The sequence below is a fragment of the Haliotis cracherodii genome, unplaced genomic scaffold, assembly GCF_022045235.1.
Source record: "Haliotis cracherodii isolate W230 unplaced genomic scaffold, xgHalCrac1.p SCAF_5, whole genome shotgun sequence".
Lineage (NCBI taxonomy): Eukaryota > Metazoa > Mollusca > Gastropoda > Lepetellida > Haliotidae > Haliotis > Haliotis cracherodii.
The window spans coordinates 60,009,941-60,032,511 of record NW_027266308.1 but is presented as its reverse complement, the minus strand read 5'-3'; the positions used below and the strand labels follow the sequence as shown (position 1 = coordinate 60,032,511).

General features: G+C 38.8%; 3 protein-coding genes across 3 annotated transcripts in view; 2 read left to right on the top strand and 1 right to left on the bottom strand.

Annotated features, from left to right (window-relative positions):
* LOC139444125 (poly [ADP-ribose] polymerase tankyrase-like) overlaps positions 1 to 4,246 on the top strand; it is a 66,253-nt gene extending 62,007 nt beyond the window's left edge. The window contains exon 51 of the mRNA XM_071225027.1: positions 317 to 4,246. Coding sequence (XP_071081128.1) covers positions 317 to 447 — 131 coding nt within the window. The 3' untranslated portion in view covers positions 448 to 4,246. The remainder of the gene's footprint in view (positions 1 to 316) is intronic.
* Positions 4,247 to 5,584: 1,338 nt separating this feature from the next.
* On the bottom strand, positions 5,585 to 11,462 carry LOC139442244 (signal recognition particle subunit SRP54). The gene has a single exon (XM_071223028.1). The coding sequence runs from the start codon at positions 11,265 to 11,267 to the stop codon at positions 9,750 to 9,752; it is 1,518 nt and encodes a 505-aa protein (XP_071079129.1). The 5' UTR covers positions 11,268 to 11,462; the 3' UTR covers positions 5,585 to 9,749.
* Positions 11,463 to 11,707: 245 nt separating this feature from the next.
* Positions 11,708 to 22,205, top strand: LOC139442634 (sarcoplasmic reticulum histidine-rich calcium-binding protein-like). The gene is made up of 5 exons (XM_071223493.1): positions 11,708 to 11,890; positions 12,246 to 12,317; positions 13,161 to 13,215; positions 14,107 to 14,143; positions 19,044 to 22,205. The coding sequence occupies exons 1-5, from the start codon at positions 11,735 to 11,737 to the stop codon at positions 19,126 to 19,128; spliced, it is 405 nt and encodes a 134-aa protein (XP_071079594.1). The 5' UTR covers positions 11,708 to 11,734; the 3' UTR covers positions 19,129 to 22,205.
* The last annotated feature ends 366 nt before the right edge of the window (positions 22,206 to 22,571 follow it).

Below are 22,571 nucleotides of genomic sequence, written 5' to 3'. Positions count from 1 at the left end.
ATAGGACCCCAGCAACACATCATTGTCTTAAGAGAGCTAGAATGAGGATTGCTTGGATAGCTGCTCATGCTATCAACCACTGGTTTACCTGGTTGAGCTTCTGTTATTTATAGACTACCTTACGAAGTCTGGAAAATTAGTACAGCTTAATACAACATTCCCTTATTTGCAGAACTAAGAAATGTTTCGTGTAAGTAAACAAGATCTCAACGTTTGAATCTCTGAACCTGACCACAAAGTGAAGATTGTATTGCCACATGTTGTATTGATTGTAACCTGTAGCATGCCCACTCTAATTGAATGTTCTTCTTCATAGGTACCAACATGCCCTTGGGCAGAACCACCTATGTGGAGTCCTACCCTCGACCGTATATGCCATACAATGAATACATCGTCCATGACGCATCCCAGGTCTGTCTGCGTTATATGATCATGTTCAGCGACTGAAATGGACGTCCTTAAGTCATAACATCCTCCTTGTGTGGACGTAATGGCAGCATTACTTCATCCTCATCATCGCAACATCGCCGACCACATGACGCTGTTGATAGAGGCTTTACTCATCTTCCCTGCATCCACCAATATTCACTGTGCTGGTTGCACACTAAATGACGTATCAGCGGATTTCATCTGTGTGGACTCTATTCTCATAGTCCATGATGTTTTTGTGTACATACATTGATTGTCATTACTGCACACAGAACTAGTCGATATCGGAACTAGTTTTCTGAAGACAATATTTGCAAACATCATGCCCATTTGTGTGTTTTTTTTTCATGTTAGTCACTGAAGATCCAAGGAAAAATATATGTGTTGAAAACATGTTTCAATCAATTTGTAAAATACTCTTAAAGGAGACACAGATTAATTAAAATCGCCTTAAAAGCTACAACTCATGTCGATGTTAGAGATGTATTTATCATGAACTCGGAAATGCAGGTAGCCTTGTCATAACAGAATGACTTCGTTGGATGTAAAAGTTATATCGTAGATCTTGTTTCGAAGCTGTTAAAAATATTATCTGGAGATTTATCATTTCTTGTGTATGAGAAAAAAAATCCATTCCTGAATGTCTTAAAAAAACTTCAAATGGTCATGTATATTTCCACATGAAACTGTTTGTGTTCAAGCTTTAGTGTAAATGCATCAATATAGTGTATAGTGAAGCAGATATCAAATGTTTCGTCTCACTGTACAATTTGACTCAGTAATAGTGTGTATGTACCATGTTTCCCTGTGAATTCGATGTTTTAACTGTCTAGATTTTCACTATATATAATGTACATGTATATTGCATCAGTGTAGTCCTATCTGTATTTTGAAGGTCAACCAGGTCAGCATGACCCCGGTGAGATGAGAACCAGTTCACAAGTCGTTTGTAATAATATGAAACTTAATTATGTCAACAGGTGTAATATGTTACGATATCGGAAGTTTCCTGTGCTTACGTCTATACCATGCGCGATTAATGGTGAATAAAGCATTGACTTGGCTGCTTCCATAAAATAATGTCTCAAAACCATAAGTCAAAGTGAAAGCTTTTTGTTTTGGGGGTTAGTTTGGAATGACATTCCCGGGTAGAGATACCACTAGGTAGACATTCCAAAAAGTTCTCGATGGTTCTCATGATCTGCTGTTGGTGAAAATCATGCTGAAAATTACAAATTTAGGAAAACTGAACTTTCTTCTGATGTCAGCTGCTTCAAAATGCGGTTGTTTAAAAACGGTACATGCAAATGAAATGAGTATTTTTGATTGATATATTTTTATTGTTTTATAATAGAATATAACTGTCCTACTCGCCGGTCCAGACTAGCTTGCGGAAACTTTGTACATTTGAATTAATTCTGTGTTGAGCTGCTAATGTGACTGCAGCAGTACTGCATGCCTAGGCTTACTGTAGGCTTGTCCTGTGGTGGATGTATATGAATTTGTGCCAGCCTTCCTCTTCTGTTCCTCCACTGTCCTGTTGATTTATTTTGAAGAAATATCAGAGATGAACTACAGTAGTTGGTCTGTATAAGTTTCCCAAACCAACTTTTCCTTTGGGGTCTTTGTTTAAGTAGTGCTGCGTTAGTGATTTTAAGGGTCTGTTTCTAAGATGTTGGTGTATGTGATTGCATACTGTTCTGTTTGTGCTTGTCTGGTACTCATGTCAGTTCATTCTTCATGTTTCACTTGCAGTGAGCATGTCACACATTTTGTTGTCTGTCTTGTGACTGTACGTAAAAGTAGTGGAATTTGTTTTCTGGTCATAAATCAAAATTTCTTAAGGTGCTGTGAGAAAAAAAATAATGATAAATTTACAGAATGACCCTTTGGAGTCTCACTCCAAACCTCAAGCTGTTCACTTGGGATATGGTCATAGGCAAGTTGCACCAAGATGTGCACAGTGGCAGGTTGTCCCAAGATGTGCACAGTGGCAGGTTGTCCCAAGATGTGCACAGTGGCAGGTTGTCCCAAGATGTGCACAGTTGCAGGTTGTCCCAAGATGTGCTCAGTGGCAGGTTGTCTAAAGATGTATGTATACAGTGGCAATTTGCCCCAAGATGTACACGTCCCAAGATGCACACAGTGGCAAGCGGTCCCAAGATGTACACTGTGGCAAGATGTCCCAAAATGCACACGGTGGCAAGATGTCCCAAGATGTACACAGTGGCAAGATGTCCCAAGATGCACACGGTGGCAAGATGTTCCAAGATGCACACGGTGGCAAGATGTCCCAAGATGCACACGGTGGCAAGATGTCCCAAGATGCACACAGTGGCAAGATGTCCCAAGATGCTCACAGTGGCAAGATGTCCCAAGATGCACACAGTGGCAAGATGTCCCAAGATGCTCACAGTGGCAAGATGTCCCAAGATGCACACAGTGGCAAGTGCTGGCATTGAGGGTTTGGGTGGAGATGGAAAACGATGCCCTGATTTGCGTAGACAATGACATGTAGTGGCAGTATTTCTTTTCTTTTTTTGTACATTTTCGAACACAACTTCATGGTGTAACAACTTTTTCTTGGCGTTCTTGAAGTGTTTGTATGATGCTGTGGAGAAGTAGATGAATCACAACACCCGATAATCAAATTATGAAGATGCTAATATGGTCATGTTAAACTTCAAACCACATGGTCTAAAGATGTAACAAGTCCTGCCATTGGTCACATGGTGTCCTTGAAGATGTTCTCGGGGCTGCCAGGTGAAAGTGGGCACCACTTAACCATCTTGTTTTACCTGCGAGCTCAGTGTAAGACGATGGATACGATTTTCTACACATTTGTACTTGAACAGACTGTTGAGCTGTCTGAACCACTACTGAGGTTATTTTGTAATACATTGATAAATTTGTCACTTTTAATGATGTATTGCTTATTGGCAAAATCATCAGATCTCCATTTCATATGCAGCTTCAAGCCTGTTAACAGAGTGATCTTAGAGTAGACTTCTAAGATCATTGTGGAATAATGGCCATACTCTTTAAGAGAAGAACCTGTTGAGGACAATGACATTACACCACTTGTGCTGGATGCAAATAGAAGTTGTGAATGAATTAAATAGGATGGTATGTGTAATTGGTGTTTTTGTTGTTTTGACTGGGGGAAATCGATGATCGGGGCTGTACGTGTTCTGCAAGTGTATGAGTGGTTGAACAGTGAATATTCATGAGAGAAAAAATTTAATCATGGTCGTGATGGTAGTTGGTATATATTCTAAGAAAGTCCACAAATCAAATATATGTGTGAACTACTAATCTACATTAGATATTTGACTTGATATTCTTCTATAGATATGTTGACATTTTATGGATTTCCTCTTTTTAGCAGTACATACTTCCAACATTGCTTAGTATTTCGGTCAGGTAACCCCTATTTTAACTGTTTCCTTTATCGACGTCTAGATGTTAACTGTATTGGTAATGTCATTTTACGAACAACTTTATTGCTGGGAAATTATACATCATTATCGACATATTCCATAGATTATAATGGTTTAAGTCATGGTGTTACAGTTTTTTCTATTGCTATTATTTCTTGTCTTGCAACATGCATATTGTGCTGCATGTACATGAGCTAGCTGTTCCCCATCTCCCCCCCCCCCCCCCCCCCCCCCTTCTGTACCACCCTCTCACATCCCTGCTCCCCCCTCTCCCCTCATCAGCTGTTTGTTCCTAGTTTCTCAGTAGTAATGTTGCTCACAGATCAGCATCCACTGGGCTAATGTATTCTAGTGGAATAAAAATTTGGAAATAAAAACTTTGTTTCTTCTCTTTTGATTGATTGGAATCTTCATACTGGATTGTGGACACAGCTTGTTACATAGAATCTTTACAGCTGCAACTGCTTAACGTATGCTTACAAATTGAAAAAGCACAAATATACTTGTCAACATTTGTTAAGGGCCAGAAAAGTCATCTTTAGTCATAGGTGTGGTCCTTTGCAAATGTTGAGTAATGTAATATAATATACATTATCATACCTCCATGTCTGAACGATAAGATCTGATTGGTTCACGTGATCTTGATAAAATACAATATGATGTATCCTACCTGGAGGGAAATACATTTCTCTGTGGAGAATAAATCCCTTATACCCCTCTTTGAATCAAAAAGCTGCACACTTACGAGTCATGCGACATAACACTAGTTTACCACAGCTCAATCAAAAAGCTGTTTTCTATTAATTTTGAATTTGTTTCAATTCCTTTCCAATGTCATAATAAAACATATCGATAAGATACATTCGTTGTGGCAGTATCACTCAGGGTACATGGGGTTTTATGCGTCCCTCAGGGGTACGGGTGGCCCAGTCGTCTAAGGCGCCGCGATTCGCTGTGCGTCCCTTGGGCACGCCAGAAACCTATGATTGTGGTGTTCGAATCCCGGTTCGACCCGATTATGTTTCTAGGTTTGTCAGCACCATACCCGTGCTCGTGGGTTTCACCAAAGTGGTAAACGTCCGAGACCTGACACGCCGTGATATGACTGGAATACTGTTAAAAGCGGCGTTAAACCCAACTCACTCTCTCACTTTATGCGTCCCTCGTTAGGTTTTATACCACTCACCTCTGACTTGTGGTATAAAACCTAACGCAGGATGCAGAAAAATCCATATACCCCTTGTGATCATGCCATAACTTCTATTGGGATGCAAACGGGTATGACTACTAAATCATAAATTTCACATTGTTGATATTTCTGTTCTTGTGAGGGTGTCAATGGTTTTTGTTTTTCAATCTAACATTGGACTAACCCTTCTATAACTGCTTCTGAGAAATGAAATGACACCAGTAAGATACTTCGAAATCAGCAAACATGGCTACAGGATATATTCCACACCTGCCTTGAAACCACTGGGTTACCTGCAGCCCAGTTTAATGAGGATCTCACTTGTGGTTCCTGGCAGCTGACACAGATTCAGGATATATTCCACCTCATCTCTGCAGAGAGAGTTCCATGCCTTGAAACCTCTGGGTTACCTGCAGCCCAGTTTAATTAAGTTTGCACCTGAATGAGATTTTGCTCTCATGTGAAAGCGACATCGTAGCAAGTGATGGCCTCTGCATTAGTGTGACTGATGACAAAGAAGAAAGCCTGATGATCTGACAACTTTAATACACGTTCAGGGATAAGGGTTATCACATGCTTCTATCAAGGTATCTCTCGTACAGTGTCAGTTTATATGTGAATCTTACAAAACTTTTGAACAGGAAGAAAACTTGATGACATGCAAGTATTAACCCACTAATGTTCGAAACAAGCTGACGTTTCAAAAGTTGTGTCAGTGTTCAAAATTTGCATCTGTCATTCAATCTACTTTGAGGATCCTTTAACTTGCATGTTTAAGTTCAAAGAGTTTCATAGTTCCTTGGACTTGCGTTGCAAAACATAGCGCCTTTTGACAGTGGTCTGTTTTTGCAACCCTTGTTAACGGATGTACATTCAAAGTGAAAAATGATTTTTGTTCAAAATTATGCAAAATTCAGTTTCACCATGTTTCCTTCATTTATCTACAATTTTGACAAAATATATGAAAAATATCCTTAGACATGAAGTGCCTTTGCTCCTAATCTATTCCTTTTCACTTAGTCCAAATTTAAGAATAGGTCTTCAGCAACCCATACTTGTCATAAGAGGCGACTAATGGGATCAGGTGGCCAGTCTCGCTGACTTGGTTGATGCTAGTCATCGTATCCCAATTGCATAGATCGATGCTCATGATGTCAGTCACTGGATTGTCTGGTCCAAACTCAATTATTTACAGATCGCCGTGAGATAGCTGGAATATTGTTAAGTGTGGCGTTAAAAAACACCCAACCAAACAAACAGTCCAAATTTAATAGACTAAGTTTACTTGATAATTTATCGTTGTAAGATCGTGACCACAAATTTGGTCTGGTATTGACAGAGAACTGGACTAGTCTTGTCCAGTTTTGAGAGATTCCACTGTACAGAGGTACCTTGTTCTGAGGATGATTGAAACCATAAATCAATCATAATAAAGTTTAATTTCACAAGGTTTTACTTGAATTTGTCACAACCGGTCTGTCATCATTAATAGGTCTTCAGCAACACATGCATGCCGTAAAGGCGACAAGCGGGATCGGGTGGTCAGGCTCACTGACTTGGTTGATGCATGTCATCGAATCTCAGTTGCATGGATCGAAGACCATGACGTCAATCCCTGGATTCTCTGGTCCAGACTCGATTATTTACAGACCGCCGTCATATAGCTGGAATATTGCTGAGTGCGGCATTAAACAACAAACGAACAAAGAAAGCATATATTCCATGCTTGTTCTAGCTAGAAGGTAATGGCTAGACACAACATGACACTGAATTATGCCATTGAATACATACTCAACACTTCTTTGAAATTAAACAATGATTTACTTTTAATGTCATTAATATGCACACGTGCCATTTTGTCCACATCATCAACATGGGAATTACACTACAGTTCACTGCATCTTAACACTCAGTATTGATGGAGATGAGGCAAGGAATTCATCTTCACATAAACTAGTGGTTGTCAGTGTCAACCACTGAGTCTTTCCAGTGCTGGTGAGAAACATATACTCACTGCCAAAAGAAACGCAAACCATAGAAACATGGAGAATTATGTAAGTTAAGAAGAGATGTTTCCAATGTGTACCACTTAATGACAAAAGTAACAATCAGTCAAGTGTCACCACAGAGTGTCTTTGCTCTTATCATGATATGCTGCACATGCTTTCCAAACTTTACACGCTAATCCTGCACGAGAGAAATTGTGCATCTCGAGTCATAGATCTATGACGTCACGTGCTGCGTTCAAGAGTGTCAGTTCACACAATATACCAGTATGTTTGTTTGAACATCGAACCAATCTAATATCTCTTGAATATGAGTGTTTCTGTACATATTAACCAACATGTATGGCATTCGCGTTTCTTTTGGTAGTGAGTATATTTGGTGATAATCCAGGACCCTGTTACACAGAGCGATCTTAGCGCTAAGATGATTGTAACTCCCATACTTTAGCATAGACTTACAATAGTCTTAGCGCTAAGATCGCTTTGTGCAAGTGGACCCAGGACCCAGTTACACGAAGCGATCTTAGTGCTAAGATGATTGAAACTACCATACTCTAACAAAGACTTACAATAATCCAAGCACTAAACTAACTACGTGGAATGGGGCACTCTACCGTGTCTGGTCTGCGAGGGTTTACAAACTGATCTTTGTCGTTCATAATACTTGTACCATACCCATCCTTTACAAGCAAACACACAACAGCTATTTACAAGCATATGTACAGACAAATGTAAACAAAAATATTGTGGTTCTAAGGACCATACATGTCCTATGTACTGGTGTCACCTTAAACATTATCAATAAGCATGAAAGATCAAAGTTATTCTTCTTCTATAAGTGGTGGGGGGGGGGGGGGGGGTTGCTGGTGGCAGGGGTTTTACAAACAGCAAGTGTTACCTGTCAACCACCAGTCAACCTATTTTAAGTCATCCATATCTCAGAATAACCAGAATCCAGCATTTGAGAGACTCCGCAATTTTATCAAGATTTGAGAAGCTACAGGGTAAATGTTGCCTCTATAATATATTCATCACTTAACCTATGGGATTTGTTAACATGTTTATTGACTCACTGAATTGGAAGGTCATTAACCTTTTTTGAGTAGTTTATGTTAACCATCATGCCAAATTAACTGAGTCCTATATGCAAAGATGCTCTGATATTTCATGTAATATTACAACGTACAAAAAATAAAATACAATGCTTTTACAAATTGTATACAGCAATACATATGCCATGAGGTAAGTAGGACTTGTTCATTGAATACACTTGCTCGTCACTTCCATAGTTACCATGGTTACAGTCCTGTTCTTAAATATGTTGACAAACATAACTACAATCTTACCACTATACATAGCATAAATAAATACAAATAAAATCTATAATAAAAACTCCTGTTCTGTTTGCTTTTGTGTATTCTTTATTACCACACTCTGCATGTTCCAGCTATATCAGTGACCTGTGAACATTGGAAATAGTTGAGTCTGGACCAGATAATCGAGTGATTGAAATAATGAGGTGTAACAAACGTTTCTGGATCACTATTTCAAAATGGTACTGAAGTTTGAAGAATCAGCGAGCGAATACCGTACACCTGCTCGGCTCATACAGCTATGTTTCAGCCACACTGACATAGAGGAGGAGGTGAGATTCGGTTTAACATCGTGTTCAAGGTTATGGCACTTATATATCAACGTTTATGAGTGTGCGTGTGGCTGCTTGAACTAGTCCGGACTAATGCTGGTCTTATAGCGGTAAACCACATATATACCATGCCACAGTATAATATGCACACCATACTCAGACACACTATACTGACTCAGAGTGAACTAGTCCTTGTTTTATTCCCAGGCAGGGTAACAACAAGTACCATTATCAACAGTCTTTTGGTATGATGTGGCCAGAGTACTGAACCACCAACCTTCCGCTCTCCGGCAGACGCTCAATCCACTAGACCAAAGAGGGACAAGAATGGGCCTGAACCCAGACTTGTATGACATTACGTTACTCAATCATGCCAATTGACCACCAAACCGGGCTTTAAATATTGAGAGTAAAACAGAAATATGAAATACCAAAACCAAACTTGGAACAGAACAACTAGTCAACAAATTCTGATTATTGACAAAATCAATTACAGTCAAGCAACATGATAAATACTGAATTAACAAATCGCAATGACCTTCAAATCACTTCATTTTAACCAGATTTTGCTATTCACATGAATAGAATTGTAATTGTTCAGACAGGACTTACAATTCTTACTTCTGATTTTTTTGCTGTATTTGACTTCATCAAAATCAACTTTGTGTATTACTGTAACCTACAAGACAAACAAATTTCCACAGATCATAACACTTAATATCAGTAAATATCATTGACATGATAAATGTTGATATCATTGCCAAGGCTATCACCATCAGATAGCATCAAGATGTGGACTTGACTCATTCATCATGATTCCAGTCCTTATATGTTACAACACTGGCATCCAGACATTTATCAGAGCACACCGCTTGATATCCACACATCAACAGAGCACACGGCTTCCAAACATCATCAGAGCACATGGCTTCCTCACATCACCGCACATTGTTCAGCATCCACACATCATCAGCATTCACACATCATCGGAGCACACTGCTCGGTATCTACACATCATCGGAGCACAGAGGTCCAGTATCTTATCTATCCATGTTGAACATGTTGCCCATCTTGCCTGCTGCACCCTGCTGGAACTGCCGCATCATGCTCTGTAATCCTTGCATGCCGCCCATCTGTTGCAGAACCCTCGGATCCATCATCTTCGCCATCTGCTGGTTCAACTTAGCCATCTGAGCTGGGTTGACGTTCTTCCCGATGTCTCCACCCTTCCCCTTGAACAGTCCCTTGATACCGCCCATCTTCTTCACCATCTGAGCAAACTTCTTGTATTGGGTCAGCAGCTCATTAACTTCCCTCACAGACACCCCAGCACCTCGAGCAACACGCTGAGCTCGAGAGGGTTGGCGAGAGAATAGTTTCTCTCCTTCCAAACTGTCCAGTTCACTGTCGTTCATGCTGTCCATGATCGTCATGAGCTTCTTGAGACGGGCCATTGACTCTTGTTCGCTACCTTTTGTCATGAAGTCGGCGCTGAACCCTGGGATCATGCCCATCAGCTGACTGAATGGACCCATTTTCATGATGTTCTGGAACTGTTCGTACATGTCCCTCAGTGTGAACTGGCCATGGCGAAGCTTTTTCATCAGTTCTTCATTATCATCAAGCTTCAGTTCATTAACCTTGTCAATCAAACCTTCTATATCTCCCATACCCAAAAGTTTGCTCACAAATGGCTGTACTTTGAATGGCTCAAAGTCATCAATATGTTCACCAGTACCGATGAAAATCACAGGACTCTTGGTAGCCGCTACGGCACTCAAAGCTCCTCCACCCTTTGCATGGCCATCGAGCTTGGTGATGATGACAGACGCAACATCTACTTTTTCTTTGAAAGCTTTAGCCTGTGCTTCACAAGCTTGTCCTATACTGGCATCCATTACGAAGATGACATTGTCAGGTTCTATAGCCTGGTTGACTTGCAACATCTCTTCAAACAAGGAATCTTCCTGTTTGTGGCGACCACTGGTATCGACAATGATGATTTCAAAGTTCTCGTTCTTGAACTTATCCACACCTTCTTGGGCAATAACGACAGGATCAATCTCAGTATAGCTGCCATAGAATGGAATCCTTGCTTTGGTGGCATTCTGCTTCAGCTGATCAAAGGCTCCAGCTCGGAAAGTGTCGGCACATATGAGACAGGTCTTCCAGCCTTTTTTCTGGTAGTGGTATGCAAGTTTGGTGCATGTGGTGGTTTTTCCACTACCCTGAAGTCCGACAAACATGATTACATTGTTTTTCGCTTTGGTTGGCTGCCAGGCTTTCACACCGGGGTCAATGAGCTTGACCAGCTCCTTGAAAACCGCAGACTGGATCATACGCCGCTTGTTAAGTCCACCGGCCATCTCATCAAAATCAATTACCGAGCGCACATTTTCTCTCAATCCTTTTACCAGTCTGATATTAACATCAGCCTCAAGTAAGGCTGCACATATTTCTTTAAGCATTCCATTGAGAACTTCTTCATTAATGATTGTGGCATTGCTTAATGATTTCAAGGCTGATGTAATCTTCCTACCCAAATCTGCTAAAACCATATTGACAGTTTAGGTGAACACTACTCCAGAATATATTTGATGATTTTGGATTGATTCTGTACTTCAAAGTCTAAAGATAGTGAACGGATATGGTGAGAATACTAGAGACTGTCTATTACCATGTAATTATGTAAACAAACCGTATGGAACTTAGAAGAAACCACATGAAACTCAACAGGATGTCGACACGTAGTTTCAAGCATGAAAAAAGTAGGATCGGTGAATAAATATATTCCGGCATTTAATAAAATCATGTTATCACAATAAATCACTGAAGTCTCTCTCTAGCAATAAAAATGCTTTATATCAACATTTGCTTATATTTATTTGCTATTTAGGCAATTTCAGAATGTTGTTATTATATTCTGTAAACGATTTTCATTAATCCGTTTTCCGTTTTAACATCCCTTTTGGGTTGACACTTCCGGATGTTATCTCCCTTTCGAAGCACCAACTCGAGTCTCAAAATGAAGTTTGTTCAGGTCGTCATAATCACCTTTTTTGTCCTGATCGGGCTGTCTTTGGCAGCTGATACTTCGGAAGATAAGAAAGAAGCAGAGGTGGACGAGGAAACTTTGGACTATGCGAAAGGATCTGTTTGCGGATATTGCACGTACTGCAAGGTACGATGCTCACATGCTCTGAAGTTTTCACTATGGCTTTAAGTTGAATGTAAATTGGAAGCAAATACAAGAGTATACTACACATATTGGTCTACATGCAGGCTTATCATTGTAACGAGACGACAAAAGTAAACGCTATGCTGTGTTGAATGTATGGATAAGATGAATGCGTGTGAGAATTATTGTGAAGCCAGAATGGTTTTGCATATGTGTAGAGTGATCACGTTTACTTCAGGCTATATTGAATAATCGGAATAGTGGACATGAAAAAGTGGATTTCGATGTAAATGATAATGATAGAGGTAAAATGTTTATTATATTTTTTATGATCGTGATTTTTCTGTCTTTTTTTCAGTTTTGCAAACTCTGTGATGCAGACTGTCCATGTGAAACAAGTGCTTCCAAACCAAACTGTAAAATGTGCAAAGTGAGTTTCTTCTCTTTTTCTTCTGTTCTATATTAAAATCCCCAGTTTCCAATTCTGTGATGATGAGTAAATACATGAAGCCAGTAGTGATCACAGTCGTGTTCCCATTGTCCAGTGATTGGCTGTACAAATAATCATGATGATGGACGATTGACCTGTGACACTTAATAATTCAGTGAGTGAGCAGTGATTAATCTTGCCCTATACACCCTATGAACTAATATAATTGGTTTTGACGTGGACATGATGAAATTAGTTTTCGATATATGTCCAACAATTCATTGAACAGGTTGCTCCTGCTAAATACAATATACATACAACAGAAAAAATATTTGAGTGATCTATTACACAATTACCATTGTTAACCTCATTCAACAAGTATTGAAAATGATGGAGGTACTTTAACAATGTGCCAATACAAGTGATACAAGATACTTGTTTGTGTTTCCAGTACTGTAAGTTCTGTTGTCAATACAAACGATACAAGATACGTGTTTGTGTTTCCAGTACTGTTCGTTCTGTTACTGATACACGTGATACAAGATACTTGTTTGTGTTTCCAGTACTGTATATTCTGTTACTGATACAAGTGATACAAGATACTTGTTTGTGTTACCAGTACTGTATATTCTGTTACTGATACACGTGATACAAGATACTTGTTTGTGTTTCCAGTACTGTATATTCTGTTACTGATACACGTGATACAAGATACGTGTTTGTGTTTCCAGTACTGTTCGTTCTGTTACTGATACACGTGATACAAGATACGTGTTTGTGTTTCCAGTAATGTAAGTTCTGTTACTGATACAAACGATACAAGATACTTGTTTGTGTTTCCAGTACTGTAAGTTCTGCTACCTCTGCTCCGCCATGTGTGACACAGTCTGTAAGCCAGGTATGTATACTGACTTGTTTTACGTGGCTTGAAGCTTTCATAATTGCTATACTCACTGTCATGACATGTAGACAAATGGTAGAGGCTAGACTGGCATGATGGAGAGGCATATTTTATCATTCTCAGACAGAAATCGATTTGAGCAAACTAGGGCTGGAATGGGTAACTCGGGTCCTCAGGTAGTCTGGGTACTAAGTAGGACTACCAGTGGTTAGTCACGTGATCATGGTGATATGATGTTTAATGCAGTGTTCCCGCTGGCTTTTCAAACTGCCAGTCCGTGTGGACTTGCAACTCTAAAAATTACCAGTCCCCCTTAATTTTTGCCAGTCCCAACTTTCAAGAAATAAAAAAACATATGAAAATTATTTGGTTTTAATTCTTTCAACTTCATGTTCAGTGCAAAGATGTCATCTCTGAAGTAACTTAGTTAGATCTTTATGTCATTCACACAAACTTCAGTCACAATTTTCCCTCTCTTTTTTTAAATATTTTGAGAGGAAGTCGCTACAAATGAATATTTAACCTAGAAATAGACTTGTAAATTTGGACTCCTGTTGAATATGTTTTTATGTAGCTGACAGTGCATGCTCTTTGGTATGCCATAAACATTTAGGTTGAAAAAGGTTTGTGAGTTAGTAGACCAATGTTGACAGATAAGGAAATATAGTATCCTACAGCCTTTGTGTTGAAAGTAAAAAAAAAGAAGAATATTTTAATCTATTTGGTTTCCCTATTCCAACAAATATACATGTTTGAGACATTTAATGACAGGTTTATGTAGACGTGTTAGAACTGTATGCATTTCAGTGTTATTTACGTGGTTCCGTCGAACAATGAAGGTTTCAGAATATTTATCTTGTTAACCATGTGTTTATCTTTCATTGTCAGGTGGTGTACTAGATACAGTGTCTGCTGCTATTGTGAAGTAAGTAAATCATCATGATCATTGCGAGTTGTTATGGTGGTTGTAAATGCATGGTATTGTTTGTTTGTTGTTTAACGCCACAATCAGCAATATTCCAGCTATATATATAATAATCGAGTCTGGACCAGACAATCCAGTGATTGACATCATGAGCATCGATCCGCTCAATGGGGATCGATGATATGCATCAACCAAGTCAGTGAGCCTGACCACCAGATCCCATTAGTCGCCTCTTACGGCAAGCATGGGTTGCTGAAGACCTATTCTACCCTGGAATCTTCACAGGTCAATGCATGGTAGGAGGTTTCAGCTTGTATCATGGTGAGAAGCTGAATAGTCTTTCCATGTGTAATATGGATATTAAAAAACATATTTTGAGCTCCAGATATTCTGATACAAATCCTATACTTGCGGTACTATTGAACAGGACCTGTATGTTAAGCAGGTCAGCAGGAAATCCCTATCCTGATATTTCAATGTTTACTTGACCTACTTTATCCACCTCAAGCTGTGACAATGTTGGCTTACTGGGAATGGCTAAGTAGGTGGTCCATTCTACAAGAAACAGGATGCTGATCGATGAAATCTTTTGAATGTGTAGAAATCACTTAAGAGCATAGTCACGATATGGCTGAAATATTGCCGATGTGACGTTAATCTTTAACTCAATCACTCACTCACTTAAGCATGTTAAGAGGAAATGTAGAACATTCCACAATGAAATTGTCTTTGTTGTTTTAATGTTTTTGTGACTAATAGTAAATGACATTTTGAGACAATGGTGCATGCAAGGATTGTCAGGGATTTCTCAAGGATTCCAACGGGCGGTCGGGTAGCCTAGTGGTTTAAGTGTTCGCTCGTCACGTACTTGGGTCGTACATGTAGTCATACAGTACATACTACGCAGAGCTCCAGATAAGCTGCGTATCTGCGTAAAATACGCATCAGAAATGCAGAAATACGCAGTAAAATAAAATCCAAGCGTATCAAATACACAACAAACATTACAGATACGCTACAAAAATAAAACTTGTGTATCATCAAAATATTGTGAAGTAACCCTGCGTATTCGATTAGCAAATCAGCAACTTCTTTTGAAATTATAAATGGACCTTGCCAAACTCCACGATGACAGTTAAATCATGATCATTTGCCATCACACTTTCTTGTGGAAGTATCGTGGTATTTCTGAGTCCTAGAAAGCTCTCGACACCAGTGTGCAGGGACAAGATGAATAGTGTTTTTAAATATTTAACTTAAATACCCAAATGTGTAAAAACTAGTGGGTAACAGAAATTTGAATACCCAGATAGAATTACTGATACCCAATGATTTTAAAATGCATGGGTGAAATACCTACAACACCAAAAGCTTATCTGGAGCTCTGCTAGGTATGATGATGTATCATGATACAGAAAGATCAACACAAGCTGGTGAGGAAAATGTCATGTTTAATGTAAACAAAGATATTGGTTCTGAGATCCTGTTTTTTTGTGTGGATATTTAAAAACCATGATGGCAAAGAGCCAAACACTGTAAAATACTGTGCGCAGTCAAAATACGAGTAACATGCGGATAAGTTCAAAACTATGTATCATATCATTTGGTATTGATACATCAAATTATCGCATGATAGCTGTATTGACACTTAGTGTATCGGGGGCACGGGTGGCCCAGTCGTCTAAGGCATTGCGATTCGCTGTTCAGGGTTGCGTCCCTTGGGCACGCCGGAAGCCTATGATTGTGGGTTCGAATCCCGGTTCGCCCCGTTTATGTTTCTAGGTTTGTCAGCACCATACCCGTGCTCGTGGGTTTCACCGTAGTGGTAAACATCTGAGACCTGCATCACTTCGGGCTTTCCTCCCACCTTAAGCTGACACGCCGTGATATAACTGGAATACTGTTAAAGCGGCGTAAAACTCAACTCACTCACTCACTCACTTAGTGTATCATCATAAACTGATGTACTGTTTAAGTTGCTGTTCAATTGGCATTCTAGAAGTTGTGAGTAAGTAAGATAAGGTCAACTTTATGGATAACAACTTCTGGTATATTGCACATCGTTATCAATTGACGACGACCAAGTGGTGAGATGTATATAATATTTGTGATAAGCCGCAGATTAACATCGACAACAACAGGTGATAGATAACAAGTAGCATACAGATGAATCTGATACAATTGGATGAAGCCAAATGTACAGTAAGAATAGCACATAGCACACAGGTAACGAAGTAGGGGTGTCACGATAAATCAAACATATATTGCTAATGGTAAGCCCTTAAAGTCAATAAATCGATTGTTAAATCAGTTTCCAATCAATAGTATCGATTTCAGTTAGGAATATCGATAGTTTCGATTGTATTTACCATATCAATAAAATACATTCAATGCTGTTCAAAATTGATCATGAGTGGTGGTAATGTACACATGCTAATGTGGAAATTTCTTTTTCTTAAATAATTAGGGTAAAGAAAAAACAAATCAGTCATATCTCAAACTTAACGTTTTATTTATTGTCATGGTTATCACATTCAAAGGAAACTTCAGTTCCAAGGTTTAATTCAACTCTAAAATCCATCTAAAATGATACACTGAAAACTATCGATATTTATCGCAATAGTTGCTTGCAATATCAATAGTTATCGCAATAGTTTCTTTCAATGTCAATAGTTATCACAATAGTGATTTCCAGACCAATAGTCACCCCTATAATGAAGCACATGGGTAATTAAGCCAGATGTACAGTGAGGATAAGAATTAAAGGAATTATGCAGCTATGACTAGCTGATTGGATCCTAATTAAAATAGTCTATTGCTTGATTAGATCATCATAAGCAGTGAGATGTGACACCTTTGATCTCTGTTGATAAAAGGTTTTTGACAGCGGATTTTAAAGCGAAAGAAGTCTGAGGTCACAAAAATTGATAACGCTGTAACAATCTACATGGAAACATCACTTTTTGCAATACACCAGAAATTGTTATGCTTAAAGTTTTACATTTTTGTAACTCATTGGTTAAATGACTAATCCCTATGAAAATGGTGTAAGTTAATTTTGAGTGAGTGAGTATGGTTTTATGCCGCTTTTAGCAATATTGCAGCAATATCACGGCGGGTACACCAGAAATGGGTTTCACACATTGTACCCATGTCAGGAATCGAAACCGGGTCTTTGGCGTGACGAGCGAACGCTTTAACCACTAGGCTACCGACCGCCCTAGTTATTTTTGAGGGCAGAACACTCAAGCAATACTGAAGTATGTTAATATTTGACGATTATCACATAATATTACAAAACATTTTTGATAGGATCGTGTGTATATCATTAGAATACGACAGGAATCTGCTAATGATGAAAGCAGTATGATACATGTATGTACCTTATGTAAGTATATTCAATGCTCTGGATAGTAGGGCTGGGACGGGTACCCGGGTCGGGTGGGTACTGAGTAGGACCCGGGTACCCACAAGACTACCCAGACCCGTGGTTAGTCATGTGAGATATTGTTTAATGACAAAACTTATCTGGAACTCTATGGTAACACTACAAGTCACAAATGTTCTCATTTCTTTCTGACTGTGCACCAATTCCTTCTGACTTTTCATATCTTTGAATATAGATATAACTTGAGTCAACTTCAGTGTATGCATGACCAGATTGTTCAATACATGTATCTAAATGCGTTTTGCTAGTGTTATGGTAAGAAAATGCCCAATCGGACATTTTGTACCTATCTCTTTAGACCTACAGAGGGTACCCGGGTAGGGTCGGGTAATAGTGGGGTGGGTACCCGGGGAAGTAAATTCGTCCCAGCCCTACCGGATAGATGATGTATCAGTGTATTGTACGGATGGAAAGTAGTCAAATACGGATGGATTGCAACCAACAACCTTTTCAGATACGCAGGCAAACAATACTATACGCTCTCATGAGTAATTGTTACCATACTTTGCATATTTGTTATCCCCACCAAAAATTCTTAAATTTAAACTTCTGTTTCCCATATCAGGCATTACCTTCCTCTTAAACATGTTACCGGTGAAGATCCGGGGTAGAATAGGTCTTCAGCAATCCATGCTTGCCGTAAAAGGTGACTATGCTTGTCGTAAAAGGCGACTAACGGGATCGGGTGGTCAGGCTCGCTGACTTGGTTGATGCATGTCATCGATTTCAGTTTCGTGGATCGATGCTCATGATATTAATCACTGGATTGTCTGGTCCAGACTCAATTATAGCTGGAATATTGCTGAGTGCGGCGTTAAACAACAAACCAACCAACCAACAACTTAAACATGTTGAACAGATTTCCTCACAAACCTGCATTGTCATTGGCTAATAAAAACGCACTCGAATTCTCTCGTCTCGGTTATGCTTGCGTTAGTTTCGCACCAAAATCTGAAGTACTACACAAGGTCATTGAATGATGGCAACGCAGTAACATATCAATATTGACCATTTTAGAAATGAGCAGTACTGTACTTATTGGTTTGAAAATATGTGTCTAGCACTTCGAGCACATGAAGATCCGGGTTAGAATAGATCTTCAGCACCCATGCTGGCTGTAAAAGGTGACTATGCTTGTTGTAAGAGGCGACTAACAGAATCGGGTGGTCAGACTCACTGACTTGGTTGATGCATGCCATCATATCCCAATTGTGTGGATCGATGCTCATGATGTCAAATGCTGAATTATCTGGTCCAGACACGATTATTTACAGACCGCTGTCATATAACTGGAATACTGCTGAGTGCGGCGTTAAACAACAAACAAACAAACCAGATATCTAATGATGACTAGTACCATACTTATATGGTTGAAGATTTCCCTGGAGCACTGTGTATTGACATGTACCCCATAAACCATTGCTTGTAACACTTGCTGACTTCTTCTTTCAGTGCTCTGCCATCCGTCAACAAGGAGGAGGTGCAGGATGACCTTGACTCAGTCAAGCCCTGGATTGACCGCAAAGATGAACTTTAATGGCTGCCCTTCGTAGGCATTATGTGACCAATTACATTTTGTTTCATCCATCATACAATTCTTTTGTCTAAAGTTTGTTAAATTTTCAAGATATGCACTATTATTTAAAGAAAAAGCCCTTTACTTTTATTAATTGAACTACCTGAGGTAACTGTAATATGTTGAAAGCAAAACTGAAGCCCCAATTAATTACTGTTAATAGAATTGTTGTTTAATGTGTGATGGACTTAGATTTATCTTCATCCCAATTTGTTTTATGATAATGCAGATGTGGATACAGAATTTGTACAAAAGAATAATATTTAAGAAATCATGTGAATGGAGTATACGGATGGAGATGAAGTGTAGGTACATTCTGACATTCCTTTGAACTGACTGAAATTGTTTGACTGCTCAAAAATTGTGTTGTTAGAAACATTTGTTCACTCAAAGGTTCAAAGCATTTGATCAAAATTTTATGAAACTATTATTATTATGTTACTGTCTTTTTGTTCTTGAGAAACTGAATGTCAAACAAAACTGTTCAAATGATTAATTTGTGAAAGTTTATTTTATTTTTTATTTTTGACTTGTGTGCATATATATACATTAATTATATGTGTGTGTATTTGTGTTTGCACGATAACCCTTCAGCTTGAATAAGTTACACTGAATAACACTTGTAGTTGTTAGATGTAGAATATAAAAAGGGAGGTAAATGCTACTGGAGAGTATAATTTTCAAATACAACAGGACGATAGCTGCATCAAGGTCTCTTCAAATTTGAATGTACAAGATTAGTCTGCTAATATATGAATTAAATGTCAAGGTTACTGGTTAGTCATACAAATATAGTTTTGTTTAAGAAAAGCAAGTCTTTTTCTTGAGTTGGGAGTAGGGTGAAGATGTTTAAGTAAACTACTGAAAGTCATACTTGTCTTTTCTATGTGCAGCCACTGTTGAGAGTTATCTGCCCTTGTCATAAATGCTCTCAAGCTCCCCACAGTGATAGTCTGTTCACGGAGCTCTCTATACCATCGCTGCCACCAGTCAAAACTCCCCACTGTGATAGGTGACCACAACCATGCTTGGAGTTGAACTCACAACCAACTTACTGTTATATTTACAAACAAGTGATGACTGCCGTGACGCCGAATGATCTTACCCCAGCTAAATTATATTCTTTGTTTGTCAATTTGAATTTCTATATTGTTCCAACTATCATGTGACAGGGAAGTTGAGTGATTTTCCGTCAGTCTGAAATCTCGAACCAATCTGATTATACAAACAAAAAAGTAAATTCATCTTGAAAACATGGTCAGTCTTAAACCTTTTCAAAATGAACTATGTTGGCATTCCCAAAGATATAAACAAAAGTATAAATGTTACTACATTTGGGGTTAGAGGGCAAATTTCAAGATTCTTGTAATGGCCGCGTCCACACTGGTGGCAGTGATGTTACTGAGAGTGTAACGAAGGTGTCACATACTGGGAAGGAGCTTGTAATGCTCTAAGAGAAAATCTTGAGCAGATTTGAAGATGGTAATTGGGTTTGTCAACAAAACAATGTACCTTGCAAAGTAGCTCTGATAATTAATACTTAATTTCTCACAGAACAATGAGTTGTCAGTTGAGAGTTATCTGCCCTTGTCACGACTGCTGATACTGGAAATGAAAAATAATTAATAGGGCTTAAGGCCGACCCGAGTTAGGTTATTCCCCTCTACTGACTGTTGTCAGTAATATTTATTGAGCTGTCATCACGCTGTCTCTTAGAATGCTGGACAGCAGTTGAGTCAATTAAAGAGTGCCGTTCCCTTGATACACATACCATATTCGACGTAATAAGCGCCCACAGCGATATTTGCTAATATATTGGCAAGTGAACAATTCCAATTAGCAACCCTTCCGATTGATCAATGTACACAAGAGTTATTTATTCTTGTATAATACATGTGTTATGTGCATCCTTAATTTTGGGAAATTAAATTCTGGATAAATAAATCTGTTGTATATAAACATTTCAGGCTGTCAGCATAAACCACAAAATTTATGATCTTTTTAACTCTGTAGTTTTTCACCAAAATAATATTCTAATAAGAGCCACCTATTTCTAATTTTGAGAACGCCCTGGGCGCTTATTATGTCGTATACGGTAAACAAGGGGCCTCCTAATAAAACTGAAAACGCCAGCTAGCTACAGATGTTGGAAAATTATACTGGGGTTGGTCTTTAAGTTGATAGAGATAAAATGAGAACAAGCCGATTTTTTGTAAACCTACAATTTAATGTTACTTTGTGTTATTTCATGAGTTTGAGAATATGCTGAGAACAAGGATTTGTACCTAATGAAAATATGTAAATGTTGGTGTGGTCCCCAGCTGTATGTATGTTCATTAAAGAGTGTATTATACTATATATGGAATACCAGCAATGAACAATGTCCATGTTCATGGAGTGTCATGTGAAATGCAAGTGTTTTTGCTGACCATTTCTCGAAAAAAGTTACTGTGTATTCGATAAGGCCACAATAAATAATGTTGTAGATATCATTCCCATATTTATAAATGAGATGGGAATATTTTTTGATTGTTTCTCGGAATTCATCTCATCAATCTGGGACAAGCGTCTTATAATTTCTAGAAAGAGTCTAGTTGAAATGGTTGGTGATCATGGTTAATGAAATCCGGCAAGGTAGGATGAACATCTGAATGAAATTATCAGACTTTGTCCATGTGAGACTTTTGGATGATGTTTAACTCTTTATATTTAGCAGATTAAGATGTGTTGGAAAACAAGTTTAAATGGATGTGTAATTTTAACTTGAAAATATTATCTTTACCATGTTTCCTGAGACCCCAATAGAAAGAAATCAAAATGGAACAAACAGTCAAAATTGCATGGTGATGTGTCACAAGTATTCATGTGTGTGCAAATTAATACTGTATCAATGCTTATGTCTGGATCCTGAATATGGTGTGAGAGTTGGTAGTAGCATGCTGTCATTGTCTGTGTATGCATAATGTTCTATCACTGTTTAATGTTGTGTGTAAATCGCTTATAATGTGGGATGGCCGACTGATGTAGAAGTCAGCAGTGATGGTCTGAAGGTCAGTTTATGAGGGACTTTGCAATGGTTGGGCACGAGTTGTCCAAGGCACTACAATTCATTGTGCAGAGTTATGTCCCTTGTGGCCAGAAACCTATGATCAATGTTTCGAATCTAAAATTCACACCGAACTGATTCATCCGTTTCAAGACCCGTCATCGCCTCCCTTTGCTCCGGTTACACCAAAGAGGTTAACCTCCGGGATCTGCATCAATTCGAGCTTTCCTCCCACATCAAGCTGACGTGCCGTGATGTTACAGAAATACTGTTCACAAAACATCAAGCCCAACCCACAAATGTATATGAAAGAGGAGAGAGAAGATTCCATCAGGGCAACACACTAATATCTAATATC